At 46.9% G+C, this 24,050-nt stretch overlaps 1 protein-coding gene across 11 annotated transcripts in view; it reads right to left on the reverse strand.

Annotated features, from left to right (window-relative positions):
- LOC128844939 (uncharacterized) overlaps positions 1–24,050 on the reverse strand; it is a 102,869-nt gene that overhangs the window by 64,991 nt on the left and 13,828 nt on the right. For 4 of the 11 annotated variants that reach the window (XR_008446570.1, XR_008446575.1, XR_008446576.1 and 1 more), the window contains exon 3: positions 2,508–2,666. The exons of 4 other annotated variants lie outside the window; for them this stretch is intronic. Coding sequence is in view for 1 of the 7 variants with exons in the window: in XM_054043117.1 (XP_053899092.1) it covers positions 14,910–15,002 (93 nt within the window). In the remaining 6 variants the exon portion in view is untranslated. Of the gene's footprint in view, positions 1–2,507; positions 2,667–14,909; positions 15,003–17,327; positions 17,429–24,050 lie in introns of those variants that run through there. 3 more of the 11 variants (XR_008446569.1, XR_008446572.1, XM_054043117.1) reach the window with 3 other exon arrangements.

Consider the following 24,050-nt stretch of genomic DNA (forward strand, 5'->3'; position numbering starts at 1 on the left):
CATACAGTTCTCATTCATTGAACTTGGTGGTCAGTGATGCAGCATCAGCTTCTAGTGAGGCTGCTGAATTTTTTAATGTAATTCAAAGTATCTATGTATTTTTCTCTGCATCAACTCATCGATGGCAAATTTTGCAGCAACATCTGGGAACATCTTCTCTGACACTGAAACCACTGAGTGCCACATGATGGGAAAGTCGAGTGGAGGCGATAAAGCCTATCAAACACCAAATTGGGAAGATAGATGATGCTATAGTTTCCATTATGGAGGATAATGCTATGACAGGAACTGCTTGTGGGAGAACAGTGGCAGAGGGAAATGGAATCACCAGAAACATACATAACTTCAAATTTCTGTGTGGCTTAGTATTGTGGCATGACATACTGTTTGAAATAAATGTTGTAAGCAAGAGACTCCAAGGTGTTGACCTTGATATATCTGAAGCAATGGAACAACTGGACAAAGCAAAGTCATACCTACAGTCTTATTGGTCAGATGCGGGATTTCAAAACGTTCTGAAGAGTGCACAGAAGTTGGCAGAGGAACTTCACACTGAAGCTATTTTCCCACCCATTCAAGAATACAAGAGTCACTGAAGAAGAAGATATTTTGATTACGAGGCATGGGATAATCCCATAAGAGACCCCAAACAACAATTAAAAGTTGAATTCTTTAACCAGGTTCTGGTACAGAGTCTTACAGTCCCTTTAGGCCCTTCTAGAAAATGCTTATCACAGCCGTTAGCTGGGGGGCCTTTCCCAAAGCATGAGAGACACTTGTCATGTCTATCTGAACCAGAGACCATCCAGGGTTAAGAGGAACACCTCCTAAACCCCATCTCATTCCCTCCCAGATAGGTTCACCATCTTGTGGAGGACACCAGGCAACTTAGGAACACCCAAAGTTTGGCAAGCTCATTGCAAAATTAAAACAATTTTTTCAGACACAATACAACTATATTTAAAGCTGTTTTAAATAACATGATAAAAGAGAGAGTTGGTTTTTTGCTTCCTCCATCTATCCAAGAACAAAGAAGGGGGCCAGATATTTATACTTCAATCTATGGAATACTGTAATCAGGTACTCCTTGAGAACTACTGCTCAAAAATGGTCCCAGGGCTAGGCAAGCAACTACTGCAGTGCGGTTCTGTAGAGGCCATATCATGAAGGAGATTTTTTTTTTATAAAATAGGCTTCAGATCATTGACAGAGAGACCCTGGACCCAAATCCCCACCACCACCTCCTGTTTTCGAAGGTAGATTCAGGCTGGCTGGTTCTAATTAGAATCAAGACTGCTGACAACGCAGTTTCTATGGATATTTTCTATGCTACATCACCCTGCAGCTCACACTGAAAATTGCCAGCCAAAGGAATTCCTGCAACTGTGGATTTAATGGAAGTTTAGCTTCAGTGTTTAAATAAGCTTTAAAATCACAAGCCTCCATTCCCCCTTTCCTAGAAAAAGCGAATAATTAACTCTGCATCCTCAGTGACCTCAAAGATAGTAATGCTAATGAGGTTACAGAGTAAATCTTCAGAGCACAGGACATATTTGCACTGTGGTATCTGGACAGAAGATTAAATGTCTGCAATACATTTCAGAAGAGCCCCAGGCTACATACACCCGCCACTAAGACTCAGGGCAAGAAGGCTGCATTGTACAAATTAGATGCAGAAAGACACTTCCAACAAACTATATGCAACTCTGAGAGGATCTGACATGGATATGGATAATGAGAACATTCACAGTTACATTAGCTAGGATTTAAACAATTAGAAGGAATATAAAACCCTGGTGTATAGGGGATGAGCTCATCTCCAACTAAAAAAAAAAAAAAAACACAAAAGAAACTCCACCAAACTTCAGTGAGCTGGATATTCCATTGTCCATCATGGTGTTTCTTGCACGTCTCTGAATCATGTGGTATCAGAGAGGTTACCGAATGAGCTGGCTATGTCAACTAATATTAAGCCCCATAAGCTGCATTTAAAAAGGGGAGTGTAGCAGAGTTCACTTGGGGCCAGTAGGCCTAGTGGACAGGCCACATCTCAACAGTCTCCCAGTCTTGGGATGGCCTTGCCAGGCAATCTGAGGACCTGGTGGCCAAGTTATAGTCTCCCATCTGCTGGTGTTTCCTGGGTTCCCCCAGTCGGCCGGGGAAGGGTAGTCATAGCCATACCATTGGGGTCTGTAAACCCAGTCCCAGGGAGTGAGTTACAAAGCCTAATATGAAGAGAATTTCTTTTTAATCCAGGGAAGACACACTTTTAGGGAAGGTGTAAATATTTCCCAACAACATCAGGAACCCAAACATTGTATCAAGTTGTCTTCTTCTGTATGCATCACACATCGGTATCTAGATTGTTCAGCCATCTAACTGCTGCATCATTGAGCACAGCAAGGTGGTGCAGTCCACCCACCAATTGTCTAATTCTGCACTCTTCCACCACGTGTCTGACCATCTGCATTGCGGCCCCACAGTTACACTGTGAAGATTGGACTTACCCATATTGCTGCATTGTGGCAGCCAGTCTGGACGTTCCAGTCAGCAGCCTGTTAAAGCATAGTCCAGGAACTGCATCCCAGGTTGCAAACAGGTGGATTAAGTTAGGGCTTCAAAATTGGTCAGCGTGCCTGTCTCTCTATCCCAGAGTTGCTGCCACTCTGTGAGGACATAAATGTCAGCCCTGAAATGCTGTTGTTCATCCCAGATAGGCAGGAGCAATACTGTATGTGCAACCCTTCCTGCCAACACTGCATTGTAATTTTCACTTAACTGACACTCATTCAGGAAGCAATTAAAGGTGGGAGGGCGTATTTTGGAGGCAAGTATCTGCCCACATTTTTGCCGCAGTGAATGTTTGGCTGGGGTGAAGGTCAATAGGGGGAAGTAGTTTTAAGGCTTCTAATCTCAAAGAGAAGTGGACAGCAAGAGCAAGACACACTGAATTGGTTACAATTCATATGGGTTTGTGGCCTCAAAGACTTCCTATGAACTGTACCGAAGGCACTCTGGCCCCATTGCTGAAATCGCCTCCACCAGAGCAGTTCGGAAGGCAGTGGAAATACTCACAGAAACTCCAAGTACCGTAAGACAGGTTGACTTGTACACAATGGTCTTGTTGAGGTGCTAGAGCACAGAGCTTGGGTACAAGTATCTAAATCACTTTTGAAAAGAGGACTGATGTTCCCAAGTCATTTAGGTGTTTAAACAAATTACCCTTGGTAACTATAAGAAGCCAGAGACCGTGGTTTAACTTTACTTACCGCCAAAACAAGATGTTCTCTTTTAATAAATATAGTGGACTAAATTTGGCCCTTGCTTACACCCTTGTTACCCCACTGACATCAGTGAGGTGCCATGGATGGAACGCAGGGCAACATTTGAGGTCATGTGTTCTCTGTGAGTGTGAGATATAGTGGTACAGGGGGTGGGGCAGTTGAGGTGGGGGGTGTTCAGTTTTGGGGTCTCCACAATAGGCTTTTGCTCTGCTTGGGAGGGCTTATTTGATGCTATCCTGACTTTTATCTTTTCCAGGTTGAGCTGTAGGGACTGTGTTAATTCTTAATTGCATATGATTATTTAACACAGGATGTCTCTAGCATGCGTATGTCTTCTACAGACTATCTTGCAGGGATGATAACATGGAAGGGAGTCCTGCCATTTCCAGCCCCTGGAGCAAGACTGTACAAGTCTTTCCCTAATGACAAAGTGCCCAAACAGCCCAACAACATCTGCAGGAAAACACCACACAGATAAGTCCCTCTTAACAAGGTAGCTTAAAACAAGGAAGAAACCAAGGCCCATTTTTCCAACTAATATAACTGTGGTGCTTGACTTTTATATATGGCACCTAGATATAAAACTGTTGTGTGCATTAAACAGAGAGATTTTTTTCTTCTGTCATTCAGAGGGAGACATACTCAAGTTCAGGAGAAAAAGAAAAAGGACAGGGGTGTGATTATCCAGGTGAGATCATTATACGACTTTATGAATGGGCATGACATTTCATGATTGCAGGAAGCTACTATTTATCACCTCTTATTTAGCAGCAAGGCCTAGCTGAGATTTTATTGCTACACTGTCAAACATGGAGAAGCTGAGATACCTCCAATGAGAGCATTAATCAGTATTGGTTCTAGAGTGTTGCTGACAGCAATGAGTGAACCTCAAAAGGTGTGGAAGTTCAGATTAGCATGGAAGAGTTTGGACACTTTTCTGCTGTCCTGGGTCATGCTAAGCCTTTAATAAGAGTAATATACTGAGATTCAGTATTAAAGTAAAGAGCAGGCAAGTTTATTGTTCATAAGTCATGTGCTCCAGCCCCCTAATCATGTTTGTTGCCCTCCGCTGGACTCTTTCCAAATTTTCCACATCCTTCTTGTAGTGTGAGCCCAAAACTGGGCACAGTACTCCAGATGAGGCCTCACCAATGTCGAATAGAGGGGAATGATCACATCCCTCGATCTGCTGGCAATGCCCCTACTTATACAGCCCAAAATGCCACTAGCCTTCTTGGCAACAAGGGCACACTTCATATCCAGCTTCTTGTCTACTGTAACCCCTAGGTCCTTTTCTGCAGAACTGCTGCCTAGCCATTCGGTCCCTAGCCTGTAGTAGTGCATGGGATTCTTCCGTCTAAGTGCAGGACTCTGCACTTGTCCTTGTTGAACCTCAGATTTCTTTTGGCCCAATCCTCTAATTTGTCTAGGTCCCTCTCTATGCTATCCCTACCCTCCAGCATATCTACCACTCCTCCCAGTTTAGTGTCATCTGCAAACTTGCTGAGGGTGCAGTCCACGCCATCCTCCAGATCATTAATGAAGATACTGAACAAACCGGCCCCAGGACCGACCCTTGGGGCACTCCGCTTGATACCGGCTGCCAACTAGACATGGAGCCATTGATCACTACCCATTGAGCCCGACGATCTAGCCAGCTTTCTATCCACCTTATAGTTCATTCATCCAGCCCATACTTCTTTAACTTGCCAGCAAGAATACTGTGGGGGACCGTATCAAAAGCTTTGCTAAAGTCAAGGAATAACACGTCCACTGCTTTCCCCTCTAGCCTGATTGCTCTGAACTCCAGAACACTGATGTGGAGCTAGATGTCCTCTGGGGACCAAGTCCCTTGCATTTTTAGATGGCCCCAGAGTGCTTCTAACAGGTTTTGTTGAGGAGGGTGCACCAAATAGTACCCCTCCATGCACATTTCTGGGCTGCTTCCACCAACTCAGTTCTGTGACAAGATGAGGAGGGACCATGCCCTCCTTGTCCTTCGGGTATTTTTCTGGGGAATAGACCGACCCAAGCTAGAGTTGGAGCAGTCACAGGTGAAGTCCGGCAAATAGTGTCACTTACATGCACGCACACACAGCATAGCAGCTCCAGTCACATCCATACCATTGTAGTAAGGTCTGATTCTATCCCAAGCACTAGCAACAACATTGGCAGGAAACTGTCTTCAGAAAGGTATGCTGTCACTGACCTGGAGATTATTAGGGTTGCTATGAGCATTATCATCTGTGATGGGATGAGAGTCTATTTTTGTATTTCACCAAAGGCCCATCTGGGCGAACAGAAAATGAGCATATTCTAGACTGCTGTCTCCTGCTGGGACCTGCCCCTGATCAGTCTTTTATCTAAGGGTAGGTCTACACTTACTTCCTGGTTCAGCGGCAGGCAATCGATCTTCTGGGATCGATTTATCGTGTCTTGTCTAGATCCCGGATCGATCCCGGAAGTGCTCGCTGTCGACGCCGGTACTCCAGCTCGGCGAGAGGAGTACGCGGCATAGACGGGTGAGCCTGCCTGCCGCGTCTGGACCCACAGTAAGTTCGGACTAAGATATTTTGAATTCAGCTACGTTAATAACGTAGCTGAATTTGCGTACCTTAGTCCGAAGTGGGGGGTTAGTGTGGACCAGGCCTAAGTAAGGGTAGATGTGGATATCTTCAGAGGCATGCGATGCCCATAACACCACTAGGCATTTTGTAAAGACTCTTCGTGCTATGGAGAATCCTAATGGCAGTACCTTGTCCTGGTAGTGATGTGGCCCTGTGAACCTCAAATAATTCCTGTCTGAAGGGTGAATGGCTATATGAATCATCCTGCAAGTCAAGAGCCACAAACCTGTCTGGAGCCTGCAGAGATGGAATGATGGAGGCAAGTCTTCCCATCCTGAATCGAAGGTGGTATATGCACAATATGTGTTCAGTTTCCCCAGCCCTAGGACAGGACAAAGACCCCTTTCTTCTTCCGGATGAGGAAATATCAGCATGAGAAACCTTTTCCCCTGTACTGCTGTCATATCTCTTCAATGGCTCCTAGACAAAGTGATGAAGCTACTTCTGTTTGTAACAGGCTCTCGTGAGAAGGGTCCCAGTAGAGGGACAGAGACGGGACGCAGATAGGGGTTTGTGAATGGGAATGTAGAGTGTGATCTTACGCAATGATGTTTAATGCCTGTTTGTCAGCCGTGATAGCTTCCCAGGCCTGAGGGAATGGGGCAAGATGGTTCCCAAAGGTGAGGGCAAGCTCCAGGGTGACCCTCAACACTCCTGAGAAATTTGCTACCTCTGAGAGGGTGCTGTGTTTGATAAAGAAGTAGAAGATGAGCGCCCCCGGGAGTATGTAGGTTTCTTCCTTTGCTGGCATTCTGACTGTCAGCCCCAGGAGTAGAAAGGCATCCTTTGCCTTTATTGGGGCTGATACTTTTGGGGATTTCTGTAGGGAACAGAGGCCATAATCTAGCCCTTGTGGGAATGGAGTGCTTCATCTGTCCTCTTGGCTGAAGAGCTCCATCCCTTGAAAGGCAGGTTGTCTATCATGTCTTGCACTTGACAGGTGCTTGTATGGTATGCCCAATACCTACAGCCACAAGGCCTGGCTCATTGTGACAGGTGTGGCCATCAACCTTGTAGCCATATCAAAGGCATCTATGGCTGTTCTGCAGTGACATTCTCATGACCATCTGCCCCGCTTGATGTTCTCCTTCATTTCATCCCTGTACTCTGGTGGGATTTTTGAAAGGAAGGAGTGACTCTGTCTCACATGAGGTGATTATACTTGCTGAATAATACCTGGTATAGTTGCCACCCAAAGCTGCACTGAGGCTGAAAATTTTCCTCAGCAGTGAGGAAAATTTTTGGATAGAAACAGGGGTTGTCGTAGTCATCCCTCTGTTGTCTCCTCCTCCTCTGGGCCCCTATCTGGTTCAGTTGTGGGAGGCTTAGCAAGTGAAGACACTGGGGAGTGGGATCTTCTCCTCTTTCTAGGTGCATGGGAGGTTGAGCTGCTCCTCAAAACATGGTAGCACAGTCCCCAGTAAGGCCAATATGGCCCATGTGGCATGCTGTACAGGTACTGGCCTTCTTGAGACTGGCTGGGCTAAGTGTCAGTCCCATGCAAGTTGGGGTGGTGCTCTGAATGGGGCCTCCCTGGAGCCCTCCTAAGGGTCATATTCTGATGGCAGGAAAGAAGAATCTGTGCTCAGTCTCAGCAAGGAGGAGTTTATCTACTCTTCAAAGGGTGGCATGGAGGGGTGGTATGGAGCCAGTGCCAGATCTGGTGCTGGTTGACTTTTTGATACAAAGAGAGTCTTTGGAGGTTATATGGATACTTCAGGTCCTTGCTCAACTCCATCATGGTACCAGGATGGGTGCTGGGTTTCTTGCTTTGCCCAACTGCTGTGGGGCTTTGCCCTTAAAGGACTGATGTATTATGTCCTCCTTCTGGAACTTCCCTTTGGTTCAGAACTATGCTTAAGCTTGGTCCAATTACGAGAGACTCATTTTGAACAGGCCTAGGTGCCCGAAGTGCTGGTGTCAAGGTAGCCACTATAGAAATTGGAGTAATTGGCACTGAGGCTATCGGTGCTGAGGTAATTGGTGCCAAGACTGTCGCTACCAAGGCACTCAGTGCCGAGGCTGTTGGTGCAGAGGTCTTGTACGCCAAGGACTTCACTCATGTTTAGGTGCTTGGTGTCAACTCTGTTGGCATCCTCTTTGCCTTGTTTCCCATGCCCAACCCCGTGGTCGAATGTGCACTCAAGGGAGCACTGGCCAGTAATGGTTTATCCAGTCTTGCTCTGATCATAACTGTCACCTTTGGGTCCAAAGTGACCCCCCATGGACTGCTCTAGGATCCTGGAAGAGAAGGACTTGTACATAGAGCACCTGTCTGGGATATGGCCCTGTCCTAGGCAGAAAAGACATCAGCTGTGTCTGTCCTTGATGGAGATCAGCCTGTTTCAGGGTTTGGAATCTGCCATGAAGAGTGGCAGTTGGCACAAAACACCTCACCCCATTGTAAAGGAGGTGTCCAAGGGGATTGCCAATCAATTCCTCTTCCCGCACACACCTTCTTTTAAAGGATTATTCTTCAGACGAAAGTGTGAAGATAAGATTTCTTCACCAAATAGTTTGAAAAATAATTGGTTTAGTGTGTCTCGAGAGAAGTGGGTCGGACACTTACTGGGTTCTGTCTTGCTGCCACAGGCAGTAAGGAGAATCAAGTGAGGGGCTTTGGCCGCCCCCCCACCATCACATCCTTACATAGGAGCACAAGGAAGCTCAGGGCGCATTTTTGAACGTTATAATTCTTGACATCTGATTTGTGTCCATTTATTCTTTTGTGTTGAGACTGTCCAGTTTGGCCAATGTACATGGCAGAGGGGCATTGCTGGCACATGATGGCATATATCACATTGGTAGATTTGCAGGTGAATGAGCCTCTGATGGTGTGGCTGATGTGATTAGGTCCTATGATGGTGTCCCTTGAATAGATATGTGGACAGAGTTGGCAACGGGCTTTGTTGCAAGGATAGATTCCTGGGTTAGTGTTTTTGTTGTGTGGTTGCTGGTGAGTATTTGCTTCAGGTTGGGGGGCTGTCTTTAAGTGAGGACTGGCCTGTCTCCCAAAAATCTGTGAGAGTGAGGGATCGTCTTTCAGGATAGGTTGTAGATCCTTGATGATGCGCTGAAGAGGTTTTAGTTGGGAGCTGAAGGTGACGGCTAGTGGCGTTCTGTTACTTTCTTTGTTGGGTCTGTCCTGGAGTAGGTGACTTCTGGGTATTCTTCTGGCTCTGTCAATCTGTTTCTTCACTTCAGCAGGTGGGTATTGTAGTTTTAAGAATGCTTGATAGAGATCTTGTAGGTGTTTGTCTCTGTCTGAGGGATTGGAGCAAATGCGATTGTATCTTAGAGCTTGGCTGTAGACAATGAATCGTGTGATGTGGTCTAGATGAAAGCTGGAGGCATGTAAGTAAGTATAGTGGTCAGTAGGTTTCCAGTATAGGGTGGTGTTTATGTGACCATTGCTTATTAGCACTATAGTGTCCAGGAAGTGGATCTCTTGTGTGGACTGGTCCAGGCTGAGGTTGATGGTGGGATGGAAATTGTTGAAATCATGGTGGAATTCCTCAAGGGCTTTGTAGCGAGGTGGTGGGATACCCCACAGCTCCGCTGAGGGACGAACCTCCCCTAACACCAACGTGGGCGGAGCCACTGGGTCCTGCGCCCGCCCCTCAGAGGTCACGGCGCAGACCCGGAAGTATAAAAGCCCGCCCGCAGAGCTCAGTTGAGAACCAGCCGCCGGAGAGACCAGACATCTGTGACCGAGCTCCCACCTGGGAGACGGCAGCAGGCCGCGGCCGGCCTGAGGTCGCACCGGGCCAGCCGAGCCTACCCCTCGCTCATTACCCCGAGGACTGGCCAAGCCTGCCCCTGTCCAACTACTCCGAGGAGGAGCCGAGCCTGCCCCTTGCCAACTATCCCGAGGCGCAACCGAGCCTACCCTTCGCTACCTACCCAGAGGAACTGATGCTGTTAGAGACCGCCGAGGACACTAGCACGACCCAGGTACCCTACAAGGGGGAGTGTGGAAGTAGCCTGGGGGCAGCCGACCCCAGTCTGGCTGCAGCACTGCTAGAGCCGATGTCAGTGTGTTGCGGCCAGGATCCCCACTGATAGCAGCGAGTTTCCGCCACTGCTAGGGCCTTGGGCTGGGACGCAGTGGAGTGGGAGGGCCTGCGTCCCCCCTGCCACCCACTCCTTGGGTGGCAGACTCCCCCTTTCCCTGGCCTGGAGAGGCTAGGACCTCTTCTTGCTTATTGACTCAGCCCCTGCTTAAGGGCCTGAGTTCCTGACTGTTTGGTTGCTGCCCCCCCGACCTACGGCCTGGGCGTTGGTATAGAACTATTGGCTCAGACCCGGCCTAAAGGGCCTGAGCCCCTAACAGTGTGTTTGCTGTCCCACACTACCGCAGGGCCAGGACTGACAGCGAACTAGAGCGAGGCGGTGGGATACCCCACAGCCCTGTTGAGGGACGAACCTCGGCCAAGCCCCATTACAGGCTTCTTTTCCATGGGTCCAGATGATGAAGATGTCATCAATGTAGCGCAAGTAGAGTAGGGGTGTTAGGGGACATATATAACGTTCAAAAACCAATCGGAGAACACTTCAACCTCATGACTTATGAGGAGAGGCTGAGGGAACTGGGATTGTTTAGTCTACAGAAGAGAAGAATGAGGGGGGATTTGATAGCTCCTTTCAACTACCTGAAAGGGGATTCCAAAGAGGATGGATCTAGACTGTTCTCAGTGGTGGCAGATGACAGAACAAGGAGTAATGGTCTCAAGTTGAAGTGGGGTTGGATATTAGGAAAAACTTTTTCACTAGGAGGGTGGTGAAGCACTGGAATGGGTTACCTAGGGAGGTGGTGGAATCTCCTTCCTTAGAGGTTTTTAAGGTCAGGCTTGACAAAGCCCTGGCTGGGATGATTTAGTTGTGGATTGGTCTTGCTTTGAGAAGGGGGTTGGACTAGATGACCTTCTGAAGTTCCTTCCAACCCTGATATTCTATGACTCCCTGGCTTTCCTACCCATTCTGCTGCACAGTTTCTGTGATGCCTATTCTATCATTATCTTCATTTAATACCAGGAACTCAAGTTCACCCATCGTAGTATTTAGACTGGTTGCATTTGTATACAAGCACTTAAAATTTGTCAATATTTAGTTGTCTGCCTTCATGTGATGCAATTGAATGGGTCTTTTTTGTGTTTGACTGTTTCTTCTGAGTTCCTACCTGTACTTAATCAACTTCTGTCCTCTTCTCTTTACTGGGATATAGAGAATCTCCTTTAATAAATTCTCCTCTAAAGGATGTCTCTGTCCAAACTGTGTGTTCCTCTTTACCTGTCATTTTTTTCCCAGCCCTTAGTTTGAAAATTCCTTTATGACCTTTTTAACTGTATATGCGAGTGATCTGGCTCTGTTTTGGTTAAGGATCTGATCTGGAAGTAAATATAAAATCTCTGCTGATAAAATTTGCACATTACACAAAAATAGCAGATTGCTTTATTCTCATAATTTACCTATCTGGATTGCTGGATAAACTGGGCCCAGTCAAACAAAATTAGTTTTAATACAGCCAAATGCAAGGCTGTACATTTTGGAACAAGGAATGTAGGTCACACAGACAGAATGGAGGACTGTATCCTGGAAAGCTGAGACTCTGAAAAGGATTTAGGACAAACAACTGACCATTAGCTCCCAATGTTAATGCAGTCCTTGGATGTATAAAGAGGGGAAAAGTGAATAGAAGTACAGACTGGATTTTACCTCTATATATGTTATTGGTGAGACTAATACTGGAATACTGTGTCCAATTCTGCCATCCACAGTTAAAAAAAATCTTGAAAAATTGGAGAGGGTGCCAAGAAGAGCCACAAAAATGATTCAAGGACTGAAAAAATGCCTTATAGAGAGAGGCAATCTGTTTAGTTTATTAAAAAGGAGACTGAGAGGTGACTTGATCACACTGCATAAGTAGAGAAAATATTGGGTACTGACGGGCTCTTTAACCTACCAGAGAAAAGCATAACAAGAACAAATAGCTGGAGGCTAAAGCCACACAAATTCAAGTTAGAAATAAGGCGCAAATGTTTTAACAGTGAGGATGATCAACCATTGGAACGAACTACCATGGGAAGTGGTGAATTCTCCATCTTTTGATGTCTCAGATCAAGACTGGATACTATCCCTTATGCTTTCTTATGGAAGTAGTTGCCACAGGGATGCTTTGAGGTTGTGAATGGGAGAGGAGGTGCCCATCAGACAATCACTGTAGTAAGATGTGGGCCACACTACAAACTGCTGCCTTCAGTAATGCTGAAAATGTCCTTTGTCGGGATGTGTGATGTATAAGTCTCAATAATATTTAATTTAGATACAAAACAGGATCCAATCCCTGAATTCTGGGCAAATTTGGTTCCTAATTCAGATTCAAACTACTCAGCTGCTTTCCTTTGTTTCCGTAACCAAAACAAAACCAGAGAGCCAAGAACCCCCTAACTGTGGGGCTCTGATCCATCTCCAATTTCAATACAAATATATGTTTAAAAAAAGCAAATATAAATCAATTATTATTATTTTACAGTATGTGTTAGGCACTGTGTAAACATAGTCCCTGCTCTAACGATTTTACAATCTAAATCAGGGGTCAGCAACCTTTCAGAAGTGGTGTGCCAAGTCTTCATTTAGTCACTCTAATTTAAGGTTTTGCGTGCCAGTAATACATTTTAACGTTTTCAGAAGGTCTCTTTCTATAAGTCTATAATACAGAACTAAACTATTGTTGTATGTAAAGTAAATAAGGTTTTTAAAATGTTTAAGAAGCTTCATTTAAAATTAAATTAAAATGCAGAGCTCCCCATACCGGTGGCCAGGATCTGGGCAGTGTGAGTGCCACTGAAAATCAGCTCACGTGCCACCTTCGCCACGCATGCCATCGGTTGCCTACCCCGATCTAAATAGACAAGAGAGGAAATTGAGGCATGAAGATTTACCCAAGTTGATCAGTGGCAGGATTAGCAATAGCACCTACATTTCTACTCCTAGCCCTGTCTTTTATCCACTGGAATACACTCTCTGAGACTAGAGAGAATAATATGATGCTAAAAGCAGGGGTGAAAATTAGGACTTACCGATACTGCCGGAGTCCTGGGGGGCGTGGCCTCATCTGGAAGAGGCGGGGCCTCTCAAGATTTAAAGGCCCTGGGGCACTGGCTGTGGCTGGGAGCCCCAACCCGGCAGCCGGGCTTGGGCGTGGATTTAAAGGGCCTGGAGCTCCCGCCGCTGGAGAGCCCCGAGCCCTTTAAATCCCAGCCTCAGCCTAGCCACTGGAGTTGCGGGCGGGATTCAAAGGGCTCTGGGCTCGCAGCCGCGGGAGCTCCAAGCCCTTTAAATCCCGCCCGCAGTTTGGCGCCTGGGCCGAGAGCCCTTTAAATCCCCGCTGCGGAAGTCGGTGCGGTTCAGCACGGCGTACTGGCTCTTGCCGGTATGCTGGACCCGACCGGAACGGCTTACTTTCACCTCTGGCTAAAAGGGTTAGTCTGGTAGCTTTCACTACACTCTTAGAAGTAGTGCTGATTATGCTATATTGGCTGCAGCATATCTGCAGCTGTAGCCGGTTGTACTATGGTTCTGTTAGAGTTTCCCAGCTAAATAAGGCTCTATTGGGTCAAAATGTGGATGGAAAAGTCGTATAGAAAGTGTGTGTGGCTCAATAGAGGTCGCTCTAGCACAGACATAGAACTTTCCCAAAATAATTTCTAGAGGATAGCTTTTAGAAAAAGCTTTTAGAAAAACACCATGACCCTTAGTATATTGTTAATCATTAATTACTCTCATCATTGAAAAGGTATGCCTTATATCCAGTCTGAATTTGTCTAGCTGCAACTTCCAACCGTTGGCTCATGCTCTACCTTTCTCTGCTAGACTGAAGTGCCCATTATTAACTATTTGTTCCCCATGTAGATACTTACAGTCTATAACCAAGTAACTTCTTAACCTTCTTTTTGTTAAGCTAAATAGATTGAGGTCCTTTAGTCGATCACTATAAGGCATGTTTTATAATCCTTTAATCAGTCTTGTGACTCTTCTCTGAACACTTTCCAAATTATCAATATCCTTCTTAAATTGTGCACCCCAGAACTGGACACAGTATTCCAGCAGTGATTGCACCAGTGCCAAATACAGAGATAAAATAACCTCTCTACTCCTGCTTGAGATTCCCCTATTTAGGCATCTGGTCACCTTATTTCTGTATGCATTTCCCCAGGTTTTTTTGTAAAAATCAAAACTGAACTGCCCCAGAAATTCTGGCATGTGGAATCATCGTGAAACTCGTATGCCTCCAACCCTGCCGATGAACCTTTAGATCCACTGCACAGACTTCTGCCACTTGAGCTAATGGAGTAAGTGATGGCAGAGGCAGTAGGTTGTCATCCTATATGTGATAGATCAGCTCTATAGGAGTATGCGACACTTTTTTTGCCACTGGGTTTCACAGATATCTGCTGACAGAAGAGGAACTGTGAAACTCAGGAATCCTGGGTCTATTCCAGGCTCCTGAACAGAGTGGTCTCTAGTAGTCAAAGACCCTTCTTCCCCGTCCCCTGCAGTCTATGTCTATCCTATTGCTGTCTAACCCGCCCCAGCTCCTCATCTGATTTCAACTGCCCCCACTACCACTCTGGATTCCTTGTCCCAGTTCCCTGGTCCTGTCTCACTCTCCTCTCTCCCTGCCCCCATCCCTCAGATGGGATGTTCGTTCCAGACTGGCAAAATTATAAGGCTTCCCAACATTTCAACACTTCCCATTCTAAATTTTTGGTTGCTTAACTATAGGCTAGCTCTGCCTACAACAAAGCATATTCAGAACCTCTGATTGAAGGGATTATAAGTGTAGCAACCTCCATCATAGCTAGTCACCAAAGATGAACCCGAGCCATCCAGACTTAAAAGCATGAGCTTCTACTACTTGTGTTCAAGATATAACTCCCTTAGCTGGTACCCTGTTTCCCCGAAAATAAGACATCCTCCGAAAATAAGGCCTACTTACAGTTTTGCCTCTCGTTGTAATATAAGGCATCCCCCCGATAATAAGACCTCCCCGATAATAAGGCATCCACCGATAATAAGGCATTTTTCATTTCTGAAAAATAAGACATCCCCTGAAAATAAGACCTAGCGCATCTTTGGGAGCAAAAATTAATATAAGACACTGTCTTATTTTCGGGGAAACAGGGTAGCTATAGTTATCCTCTAAAAATCCACCAGAGGAGGGCACAAAACACATGTTGAAAAGTGAATTACAAAAGTGCTAAATATTATTATTAGACCTGCAATACTTTTCACAATGAACATCAGCAGGGGATAAACTGGGAGTTTAAGAATATTTGGAAAACAATTTTAGAATAACATTCAGTGCTGTGGTTTAAAAGAAAAAAAAACTGTTAAAACTCATAACTTAGCAGCATTCAGTGTTTGAAAAAAACAACAACTTCTAGGAGCTATGGGATACAAGTTAAGGATGCTGAAACAGGAAGATGTTATGCTTAATTACCACTTGGGCAAGGCGGCGTGCTATGTAATACTTGCAGATTTCACTGTAATGTTTTACAATATATAGCAGCGCAATGCTGATTCCATTGATATTGTTGAGCAATTCCTGCTGATTTTATTTCAGCCCACATCTTAATAGTTTTGAATACTGTAGATCACAATTTTCAGCTCAGTTGGTCTGAACATACAGAGCTTTAAAATTGCTATGCTCTAAACTGTATATTAACTACAATTTTATAAACCTGCATGTCAGAGAACTGTGTGCCACTACTACTAGACAGTGGCACAAGGCAATTCAGTGTGAATCACAGAAATGTAGGACTGGAAGGGACATCAACAGGTCATCTAGTCAAACCCCTGCACTGAGGCAGGACTGAGTAATAACAACTAAACCATCCTTGACAGCCTGACAGGTGTTTGTCTAACCTCTTAAAAAACTCCAATGACTGCTATTCCATAACCTCTCTAGGTAATTTGTCCAGTGCTTAAGTACCTTTATAGTTAGAAAGTTTTTCCTAATGTCTAACCTAAATCTCCCTTGCTACAATTTAAGCCCATTGCTTCTTTTTCCTGCATGTCCTGAGTGGGATGGGGGTGGGTCCAGGCAGTGGGATTGGGGGGACGGAGGTTGAGGGAGTTGGTGGGTGTGTGGGGATGGACCCGGGGAATAAGAGTGGAGGAACTGAGGGGGACAGGACTGGGACTGGGGGAGTCGGGGGGCTGAGGGGGATGGGACAGGACTGGGATGGGGGGAGTAGGGTAGGGGCTGAGGGGAGCATGAATGGGACAGGGTAGAGAGAGCTGTGTAGAGTGGGGCGAGGCGGGGGAGACAATGGGGCTGGGCTGGGGAAGGTCAGGGGATTGGGGAGAGGACAAGGTCTGGAGGAGATGAGACAGAGGGGAACAGGACTGGAATGGGGGGAAGTTGAGGGGGTGAGGCAGCAGGGGGAGCGATGGGGGTGGGATGATGGGGGAGGCTGAAGAAGAGATTTGGGGTAGGGCAAGGCTGAGGGCAGTGGGTTGGGGGGAGCAGGGGGACTGCGGGGGAGGCTGTTGGAACGGGGACAGGGACTGAGGGGGCTGAGGGCAGTGGGTCGGGTCTACACTGGCACCTCTCCGCATTGCTGTGCCGGGCGGCAGACCTGCACCACCGCTACCCTGGCAATGGAAGAGTCCTCAGTGGAAATGCAGACTTCATGACACAGACCCTCCTCGCCACTTCAAACCTGGCACTGCTCTGGTCAGTCGCTAGGGAGGCTCTTGTCACTTTCAAACCCATGCAGGGTATCTGGCTCTTTTTCAGTTCTCAGGTTAAGAAAAGCCTCTGCATTTTGTGAGGGCTTCAGCATTCACTTTTCTACTTGACAAACTGTCTGCCTGACACATTGCTCCCAGGGCATTCATCTTTATTCATTATCAGCAGGTCCATCAGATTAACGAGCAGGGGGAAGCAACACAATGGTGTCAAGGATTTTTAATTTTTCAAACCACTTTGGCCTCAACAGGGATAACAGCAAATCTGGACAGAGCAGATGGGTGTCAGGATGGGTTTGGTTTTTTGTTTTTTGTTTTTCTCAAGTGAAAATGTTTGGGTCTGAGCAAAGGCTGCAAACTTCCCTTTGGAAACCTCTGCTGATCTTTTGCCCCAGGGGCTAACAACAGCCTGGAATCTGGGACAGATTTCCACATCCATGCAGGGTGAGATGATCGCAGGGGGGAGGGGAGGGACTGTGGGGGAGGCAGAGGGAACAAGGTCAGGGGGGCTGAGGGCAGTGGATTGAGGGTGGGGGACACAGGGGGGACTGTGGGGTAGGCAGAGGGAACAGGGTCAGGGTAGGGGCTGAGGGCAGTGGGTCTGAGGGGAGCCCCCCCAGAGGGACCTGCCAGGGGGCCAGGTGAGCCCAGCAGTGCTTACCTGGAGCAGCTCCCAGGAAGCATCCAGCAGGCAGGTCCCTCCCAGTCCCTCTGGCTCCTTCCTAGGGTAGGGTCGGGTCGGGTCGAGGGGGGGGGGGGGCGCTCTCTGCCCGGTGCTCACTGCCGGTGTCTATAAGCCCCGCCCCGCTGCAGCAGGCGGTGGAGTGAGACCTCCTCGCTGCCTCTCTGTGTGCCCGGGGCAGGGCTGCGCTCTGCAGGCTCCTGCCGGCCGGGCAGCTGGCCCCGTGGGCCCAAGGAGGAAAGGTGAGTGGCGCCGGCGGGGCCGGCTTGCCGCGATCCCCCTCATATAGGGAGACCAGACATCCGGACGCGGGACAAGTCCCCTAAAATCGGGACTGTCCATCTGGTCACCCTATCTACATCTTGGTTTTCTTTCTTCAGACAGGGGTGGTGATGGGCTATTTGGAATCTCCCTGCACCTTGCTGTGGGTGGAGGATAAAGAATTGTACAGGCTTCCTCTAGTTGGGCAAACACAATTTTAAACAAGAAGCACAGAAACTGTTCTTTTTAATGTGGGTTGGGGGATGTATTTTAATCAAAAAATGCACTGGCTGCTCAGGTAGGGATGAAGGAGGGTTGATAATTTTCGCAGAGTTAATGGAAAGTTCAGCTCACTAGTTTATCTGGGTTAAAGGTTTAAAAAAAGTTGTAAAAATAAGGCTGTGATCCTGCATCTAGCTCTGTGCAGGCACAGGATTGGGACCTAAATGTCCTCCCAGTGTTACTAACAGCACAGGGAATTAACTTCAGGTAGTAGTTTATTAAAATGGAAGGACAGTTAAAATCTGACTTGCTTTTCTACATTAATGCTCTGTTTACTTTTGTGTTTCATTCAGATTGGACAATCAAGCTAGAATAGTTAGTTCCACTTATCCGTTCTAAGAACATAAGAATGGCTGTACTGGACCAGACCAATGGTCTGTCTAGCCCAGTATCATGTTTTCTGACAGTGGCTAGTGCCAGATGCTTCAGAGGAAATGAACAGAATAGGGCAATTATGGAGTGATGATCCATGCCATGTTGTCCAGACTCAGTTTCTGGCAATCAGAGATTTAGGGACACCCAGAGCATGGGGTTGCATCCCTGAACATTTTGGATAATAGCCATTGTTGGACCTGTCCTCTTATTTTTTTAACCCAGTTATACTTTTGGTCTAATTCTTTGTATTACTATGACAGTGCTCCATACGTTTTCACAGAGGAATTAGCAGTGCTTTCTTGACTGTCCTGCATTAGCACAGAGCAGTAATGTTTGGGTTGCAAATACTGTAGGTAAAAGTTTGCATGATAATAGAAATATCTCCTATGTAAATTACTAACCCTGCATTTTGGCCTGATTGGCACTTTTTGAAGTGACAGGAAGGTGTAACCACAATTTGCAAATTTCTTGCTGCAGATAATTTTTCTGAAAAAGCTATTGTATGTAAATACAATTATTTTATAGTCGTGTTGACAACATCCTGGAAACACCTCAGCTCTCTAAAAGGCAGTGCACTAAAAGCATTTTTGCTTTGTTGTTTGGCATTTTGTGGTGACACAGCTGAGTGCCTCACTGAACAATTTTTAAAAATTAAAAGCAATCCTCTGGAAAGATCCTGTTTGTAGTGGGATCCTACTGTTGCTAGGTAACTGCAGGGATTTCTTGCAAGAACATCTGGTAGCAAGATGCCAAATTATGGATCTGTTCAACTACTTGTTTCACAGAAGGCCATATGTCCTCAGGAAGTTTGTTGGATTGTGTATTTTATTTTTGGGCTCGGGTGGTGAGAGGGGATGAGATGTGAGCATCCCTACTGTTACAGTTGCCGTACAATCAGTCAGCATGGGGGAAGAGAGAGAGGGAAGCTGATGTGCCTTTCAGTGTTGAACCATCATAATTGTTCTACTTCTAAGCAATGGGAAAACTGGGGAACACTTGGCACCCAAGCCTGAGAGAGGCTGAGCATCTTCAATTCCACGTGTCTTCTCTGGGAGTTAAGGGAGTTTAGCACCTCGGACGACTTGGCCCTTTGCATATTTCAGAGAATGCAGTTTAATTTTTTTTTCTAGGTGCCTTTGCCTAAGTCTGAATTTTCCATTGCAGGTAGTTTGCAGACTAGAAAGGTCTGAGCTTTTGCCTGCCACTGTATATGTTGCCTGTAGGAAATTAGATCCCAGGTAACTCGGAGCTGTCTGTTAGAAGCCGTAAGTATTGTATTACAGCTGGCATTTCTTATGCAGCCTTTGTGTATCTCCTCCATCGCCTTATACATACAAAATGCAGTTATGCTGTATGTATCTTTCATACATACCCCAACACTATACAGTTAGCCCCAGATCTTCAGAGGTTCTTAGGAGCTTAAATGCCTTTGAGGATCTGGACTTGAGTCCGGGTGTTTATGTTCTAGTACAACAAGAAGATACGGATTTGATGCGGGAATCACTGGGGGGAAGTTCTATGGCTTGTGTTATGCTGGAGGTCAGATTAGATGAGCATTATCACCCCTTCTGGCTCTCAGATCTGTGTATCTGACTTTACTGCCACAAAAAAATGTTTACTCCTATTAGGCCAACATAACTATGGAGGAACAAGCTGGGCCCCATTCTGCCTCTTCATCAGCAACACAACTATTAACTAAATTCCACAGCTGCACCATCCTGAAATTTGTGCCATCCGATTTTTGTAGCAGTGCTGCTTTGCTCGGCTCCTGGAGTTATTAAGGAGACCTCAGTATGTCTGGAATGCTAGGGTGCTATTGTGAGGGATCTCATGAAAACTGTAGCTCTACCTTTAAGCCTGGTTAGAGCATCCTTAGAGCACTGTTCTGCTCTGAAAAGTGACTTATCTAAAAACAACCCCTTCTTTCTCCATAGCTCTTCCTCTTGGGTGTATAGCTGCTGACTTTAATGATTAATTACATTGTATTTTTAATTAATTGTCCCCCTGCACCTACAGTGTGAGCTAGACGCCTACTGTTTTATAAATCAAATAAATAATCAGGTTTTACTGCCTTTTACTCCTGTGAGCCCTACAGAAACAGCATAGCTAAGAGGAGAGGAGCTATAGGCTATAATTATTCACCATGCTCTGGTGACACCTGTGCAAACTCATTGAAGGCAATGGCAATAGGTGTCACAGAGGAGGCATAATTTATCCTGCAGAATCTTTACTGCTGCAGATGGAGGTGACAAGGAAAGAGCCCAGCATGACCCTCAGATCCCAGGGTCAGCTGGCAGGGCTGATATTTAGAAACCCCTCATTTGACTTGCAGACTGAGCACATTTGGTATGGATATCACTGAGAGACCATAAACCAGAGCCCCACAGTGCCATTTTAGAATCACTTTTCAGAGTAGACCTGCACTTTAAACACTGGGTGCTGGGTGGCGTTGGCAGCCTGTGATATACAGGAGGTCAGACTAGATGATTCCTTCTGGCCTTAAACTTTATGAATGTACGACACTCTGACTCGTCTTTGCATGGCCCATCACCATATAGCTGTGCATTGGACAAAGAATGAAGCAGCAGTAATTGAGAGCTGTGCCGAATGGCACAGAGACGAGCAACCATTCAACAGCCAAGCAAGATGAAATCTCAGAACAGTGGGAAAGGACATCACAGGGAACCTCAAATGTCTTGGAAGGTTATAGTGGAAAAATGGTTGTCCAGAGATATCAAACCTAGATTATTGAGGCATGATGAGTATATGCCAGTATGCCCCTGACATTGCATCCCAGTATGAGGATAATAGTCCACAGCATGTTGATTTAGAGCTACAGTGAACAAGTGCAAATGTCAGACTGTCATGATACAACATCATGACATGTCTTTGTCCTGCAAGACAATAGAGCACAGGTGGCTGCCCTCAGTAGCTTTGACTCATGAGTAGAGCATTCAGGGGTTTGTACTATGGAGAAGTTTAAATATTCATGAGAATGGAGAAGAGAGATGCCTGGTTCAGAGTCTGAATCTGCTGAAATATTCATTGTCTTCAGTGATGCTTATCTTATATTGGAGTAAGGAAGCACAAAGCAGCATGGAGTGGCTCCTCTATTGGGCAGTGGGGGCAGGTGTCAGGATGTAGAAACTATAGTTAGATATTTCAAAAGATTGGCAGGCTCATGGGGCTGGTGATAGAATAGCTCATCCTTCACTTTAGGGGACTACTTGTAATCCAGGCTGGGCTAGCAGGGTTGAAAAGTGATGATCATTTCAGGGGTGTTTGGTGATCTCTATGAAATGAGTCTGGGGGAAGGGAGCGTCAGTCCAGTTCCCAGTGGATAAGTGTCCACAAAACCACCATCACATCTGGTCCCCTAGTAGGCATTCTCAGCAAAGAAGATAAGGACTTACAGGCACAGGGACTGAAGTGTGCTGGTACCAAGAGGTCAGATGCGAGACACATTCGTGGATTGTAGAGTGTTGTGGTTTGCCCTGTTGCTGTTTGTGACTAAACAGAGGCTACAGATTTCCTTTTAAAAGTAATAAAAGGTCTAATTTCATTTCATTATTTCATTAAAATGTAAGAGGGTTGTTTCCTTCTCCCAGAGTTCCTCTGCATCCATGCTAATGGTAATTTACTGATGTGTGTGCACCCTTATGCCCTCTGCTTGATGGGGATAGGGTGTGCATGTGTGTGTGCATGCATGTACTCTTGTCCTCTGTTCTGTGCACTGAAGTCAGTGTTTGGCAGTCAGATGAATTTGTCATGATGGTAAGTTTCCCAGCACAATGCCATAGCATTGGCACAATGTAATCTTTAATCACAACATTGTCTTTCAGCAACATGCCCTGCAGTGGTGTGATGGATCATGACAAGAGGTGATTCGTGGGAGGGGCATGAAGGGAGAGGAAGGGGCAGGACCAGAGCTGGAAGAGAAGAGACGAGACGGGGCCAGAGTTTCTTCCAGTCACGCTGCCTGGGACGCTGCCCGGTGGAGCGCAGCGGCTGACTGGGAGATTGCCTGGCTGCGGCAGCAGCAGGCTGTCCCCCGTCCAGGCTTGCTTAGCTTCTGGGGACAGCGGCCGAGTGAGCTGGAGCCCCCCGCCTCCTCTGGCGTGCTCAGAGTTGGCTCCTGTCCCCAGAAGTAGTCGCTGCCCCCTCCCCAGCCAGGCTCTCTCGCAGCCAGCTATTGCTGCGCACAGAGCATGCCAGAGGGGCGGGGGGCTCCGACTCGCTCAGCTGCTGTCCCGGAAGCCAAGCCCAGGTGGGAGGCAGCCCGGCACTCTCCCAGGTAACTGCTGTGCTGCACCAGGCAGCATCCTGGAGTGGCTTCGGGGCCTGGCTGCTAGGGAGAGCAGCCGAACATCCGGGGGAGCTGGCGCAGTGGGAGGATAGAGCCCCCCCAGTATGGTGGGGAGGGGACAGGGAGAGCGCAGGGCCCCTGAACTGGGAGCTGGGTGGGGAGAAGTCACCTGGGGGAAGTCACATGTCCTCCCTTTCAGCAGGTGCCCCCAGTATGGGAGGGCACCAGTCATGGGGAGGAGCATCTTGCACAAAGTGACAAAATTTGAATAATCACATTAGATCTGGGGGGTGTAGTAATCTTAGTAGGTTAGTTTGCTCTTGGTATCTCTCTTTATTGATTGAGGCCTGAAAAAAGCCAATAAGCCCCAACATTGCCCAAGTGGTATTAACCTGGGTTTGGGGGAGTGATCACGATTCCCTTCCTCACTGCACAGGTGATTCAGCTGAAAACAGTGACATCTCCGCGGAGGTGGCTACTGCCCTCCCTGAGGTCACTGAGATCTGGTGTCATGGCCTGCAGCCTTTCAAACAAAGTTGTTGGTCAGGGCTGCTTCTTAACTGTCCAGGTTGTTTGCAGTTGAATAATCTGCAGTTCTCCCTGCCCTCAGCCATTTAGGGTCCAGCCTCTACAACAACAGTGATCCCAAGCCCCTGACCTGAGTGTTGCACTAAAAGAGGCCCCTGGACTGGGACACCAAGGGACGGTAAACCAGTGGTTCTCAACCGGGGGCTGGGGCCCCCTGGGTTGCTGCAAGCTGGTTTCAGGGGGTCTGCCAAGCATGGCTGGTGTTAGACTCACTAAGGACCAGGGCAGAAAGCTGAAGCCCCACCATGCAGGACTGCAGCCTGGGGCCCTGAGCTCCAGCACCTGGGGCTGAAGCTGAAGCATGAGCAACTTAGCTTCATGGCGCCCCTTGTGGCATGGGCCCCCAGGCAACTACCCTGCTTCCTACCCCTTAATGCCAGCTGTAGATTTTATATGGAGAAAAACAGTTGTTGTGGTAAAGGAGGACGATGGAGTTTTTATAGCATGCTGGGATGGGGGTGGGGCCTCAGAAAGAAACAGGTTGAGAACCTCTGTGCTAAACAACCCTTTCAGTGGAGCCGCTCTAGGTAAAATCTCTTGCTGTTTCACTTTCTGCATGTGCAGAGCCTGCCTGATACTTCGGGAAAGTGCTGTGAGCGCTGCCAAGCTTGTCGCCTGGAGCTGTGGATTATCTCAGCATGATGGGAAAAGAGAATCCAAACATGGGGGCTGCATTGTTTCCCTGTTGCTTTTGGAAGGCAGAGCTGTTTACAGATTGTTTTCTTCATTTAGTCCATGCTGCGGACTTACACATGGCATTCAGCAATCACCACAGGAGGGTTCACTATGGGGAGGGGTTGTTTAGATGGTATGGAATTGTTTAGAGTCAGTTACAGAGCCAAGGACTCTTGTTCTCTCCATCCAATAAATTCTTGTCATGTCATTAGCAG

The sequence above is a fragment of the Malaclemys terrapin genome, chromosome 1 (genome assembly GCF_027887155.1).
Source record: "Malaclemys terrapin pileata isolate rMalTer1 chromosome 1, rMalTer1.hap1, whole genome shotgun sequence".
Lineage (NCBI taxonomy): Eukaryota > Metazoa > Chordata > Testudines > Emydidae > Malaclemys > Malaclemys terrapin.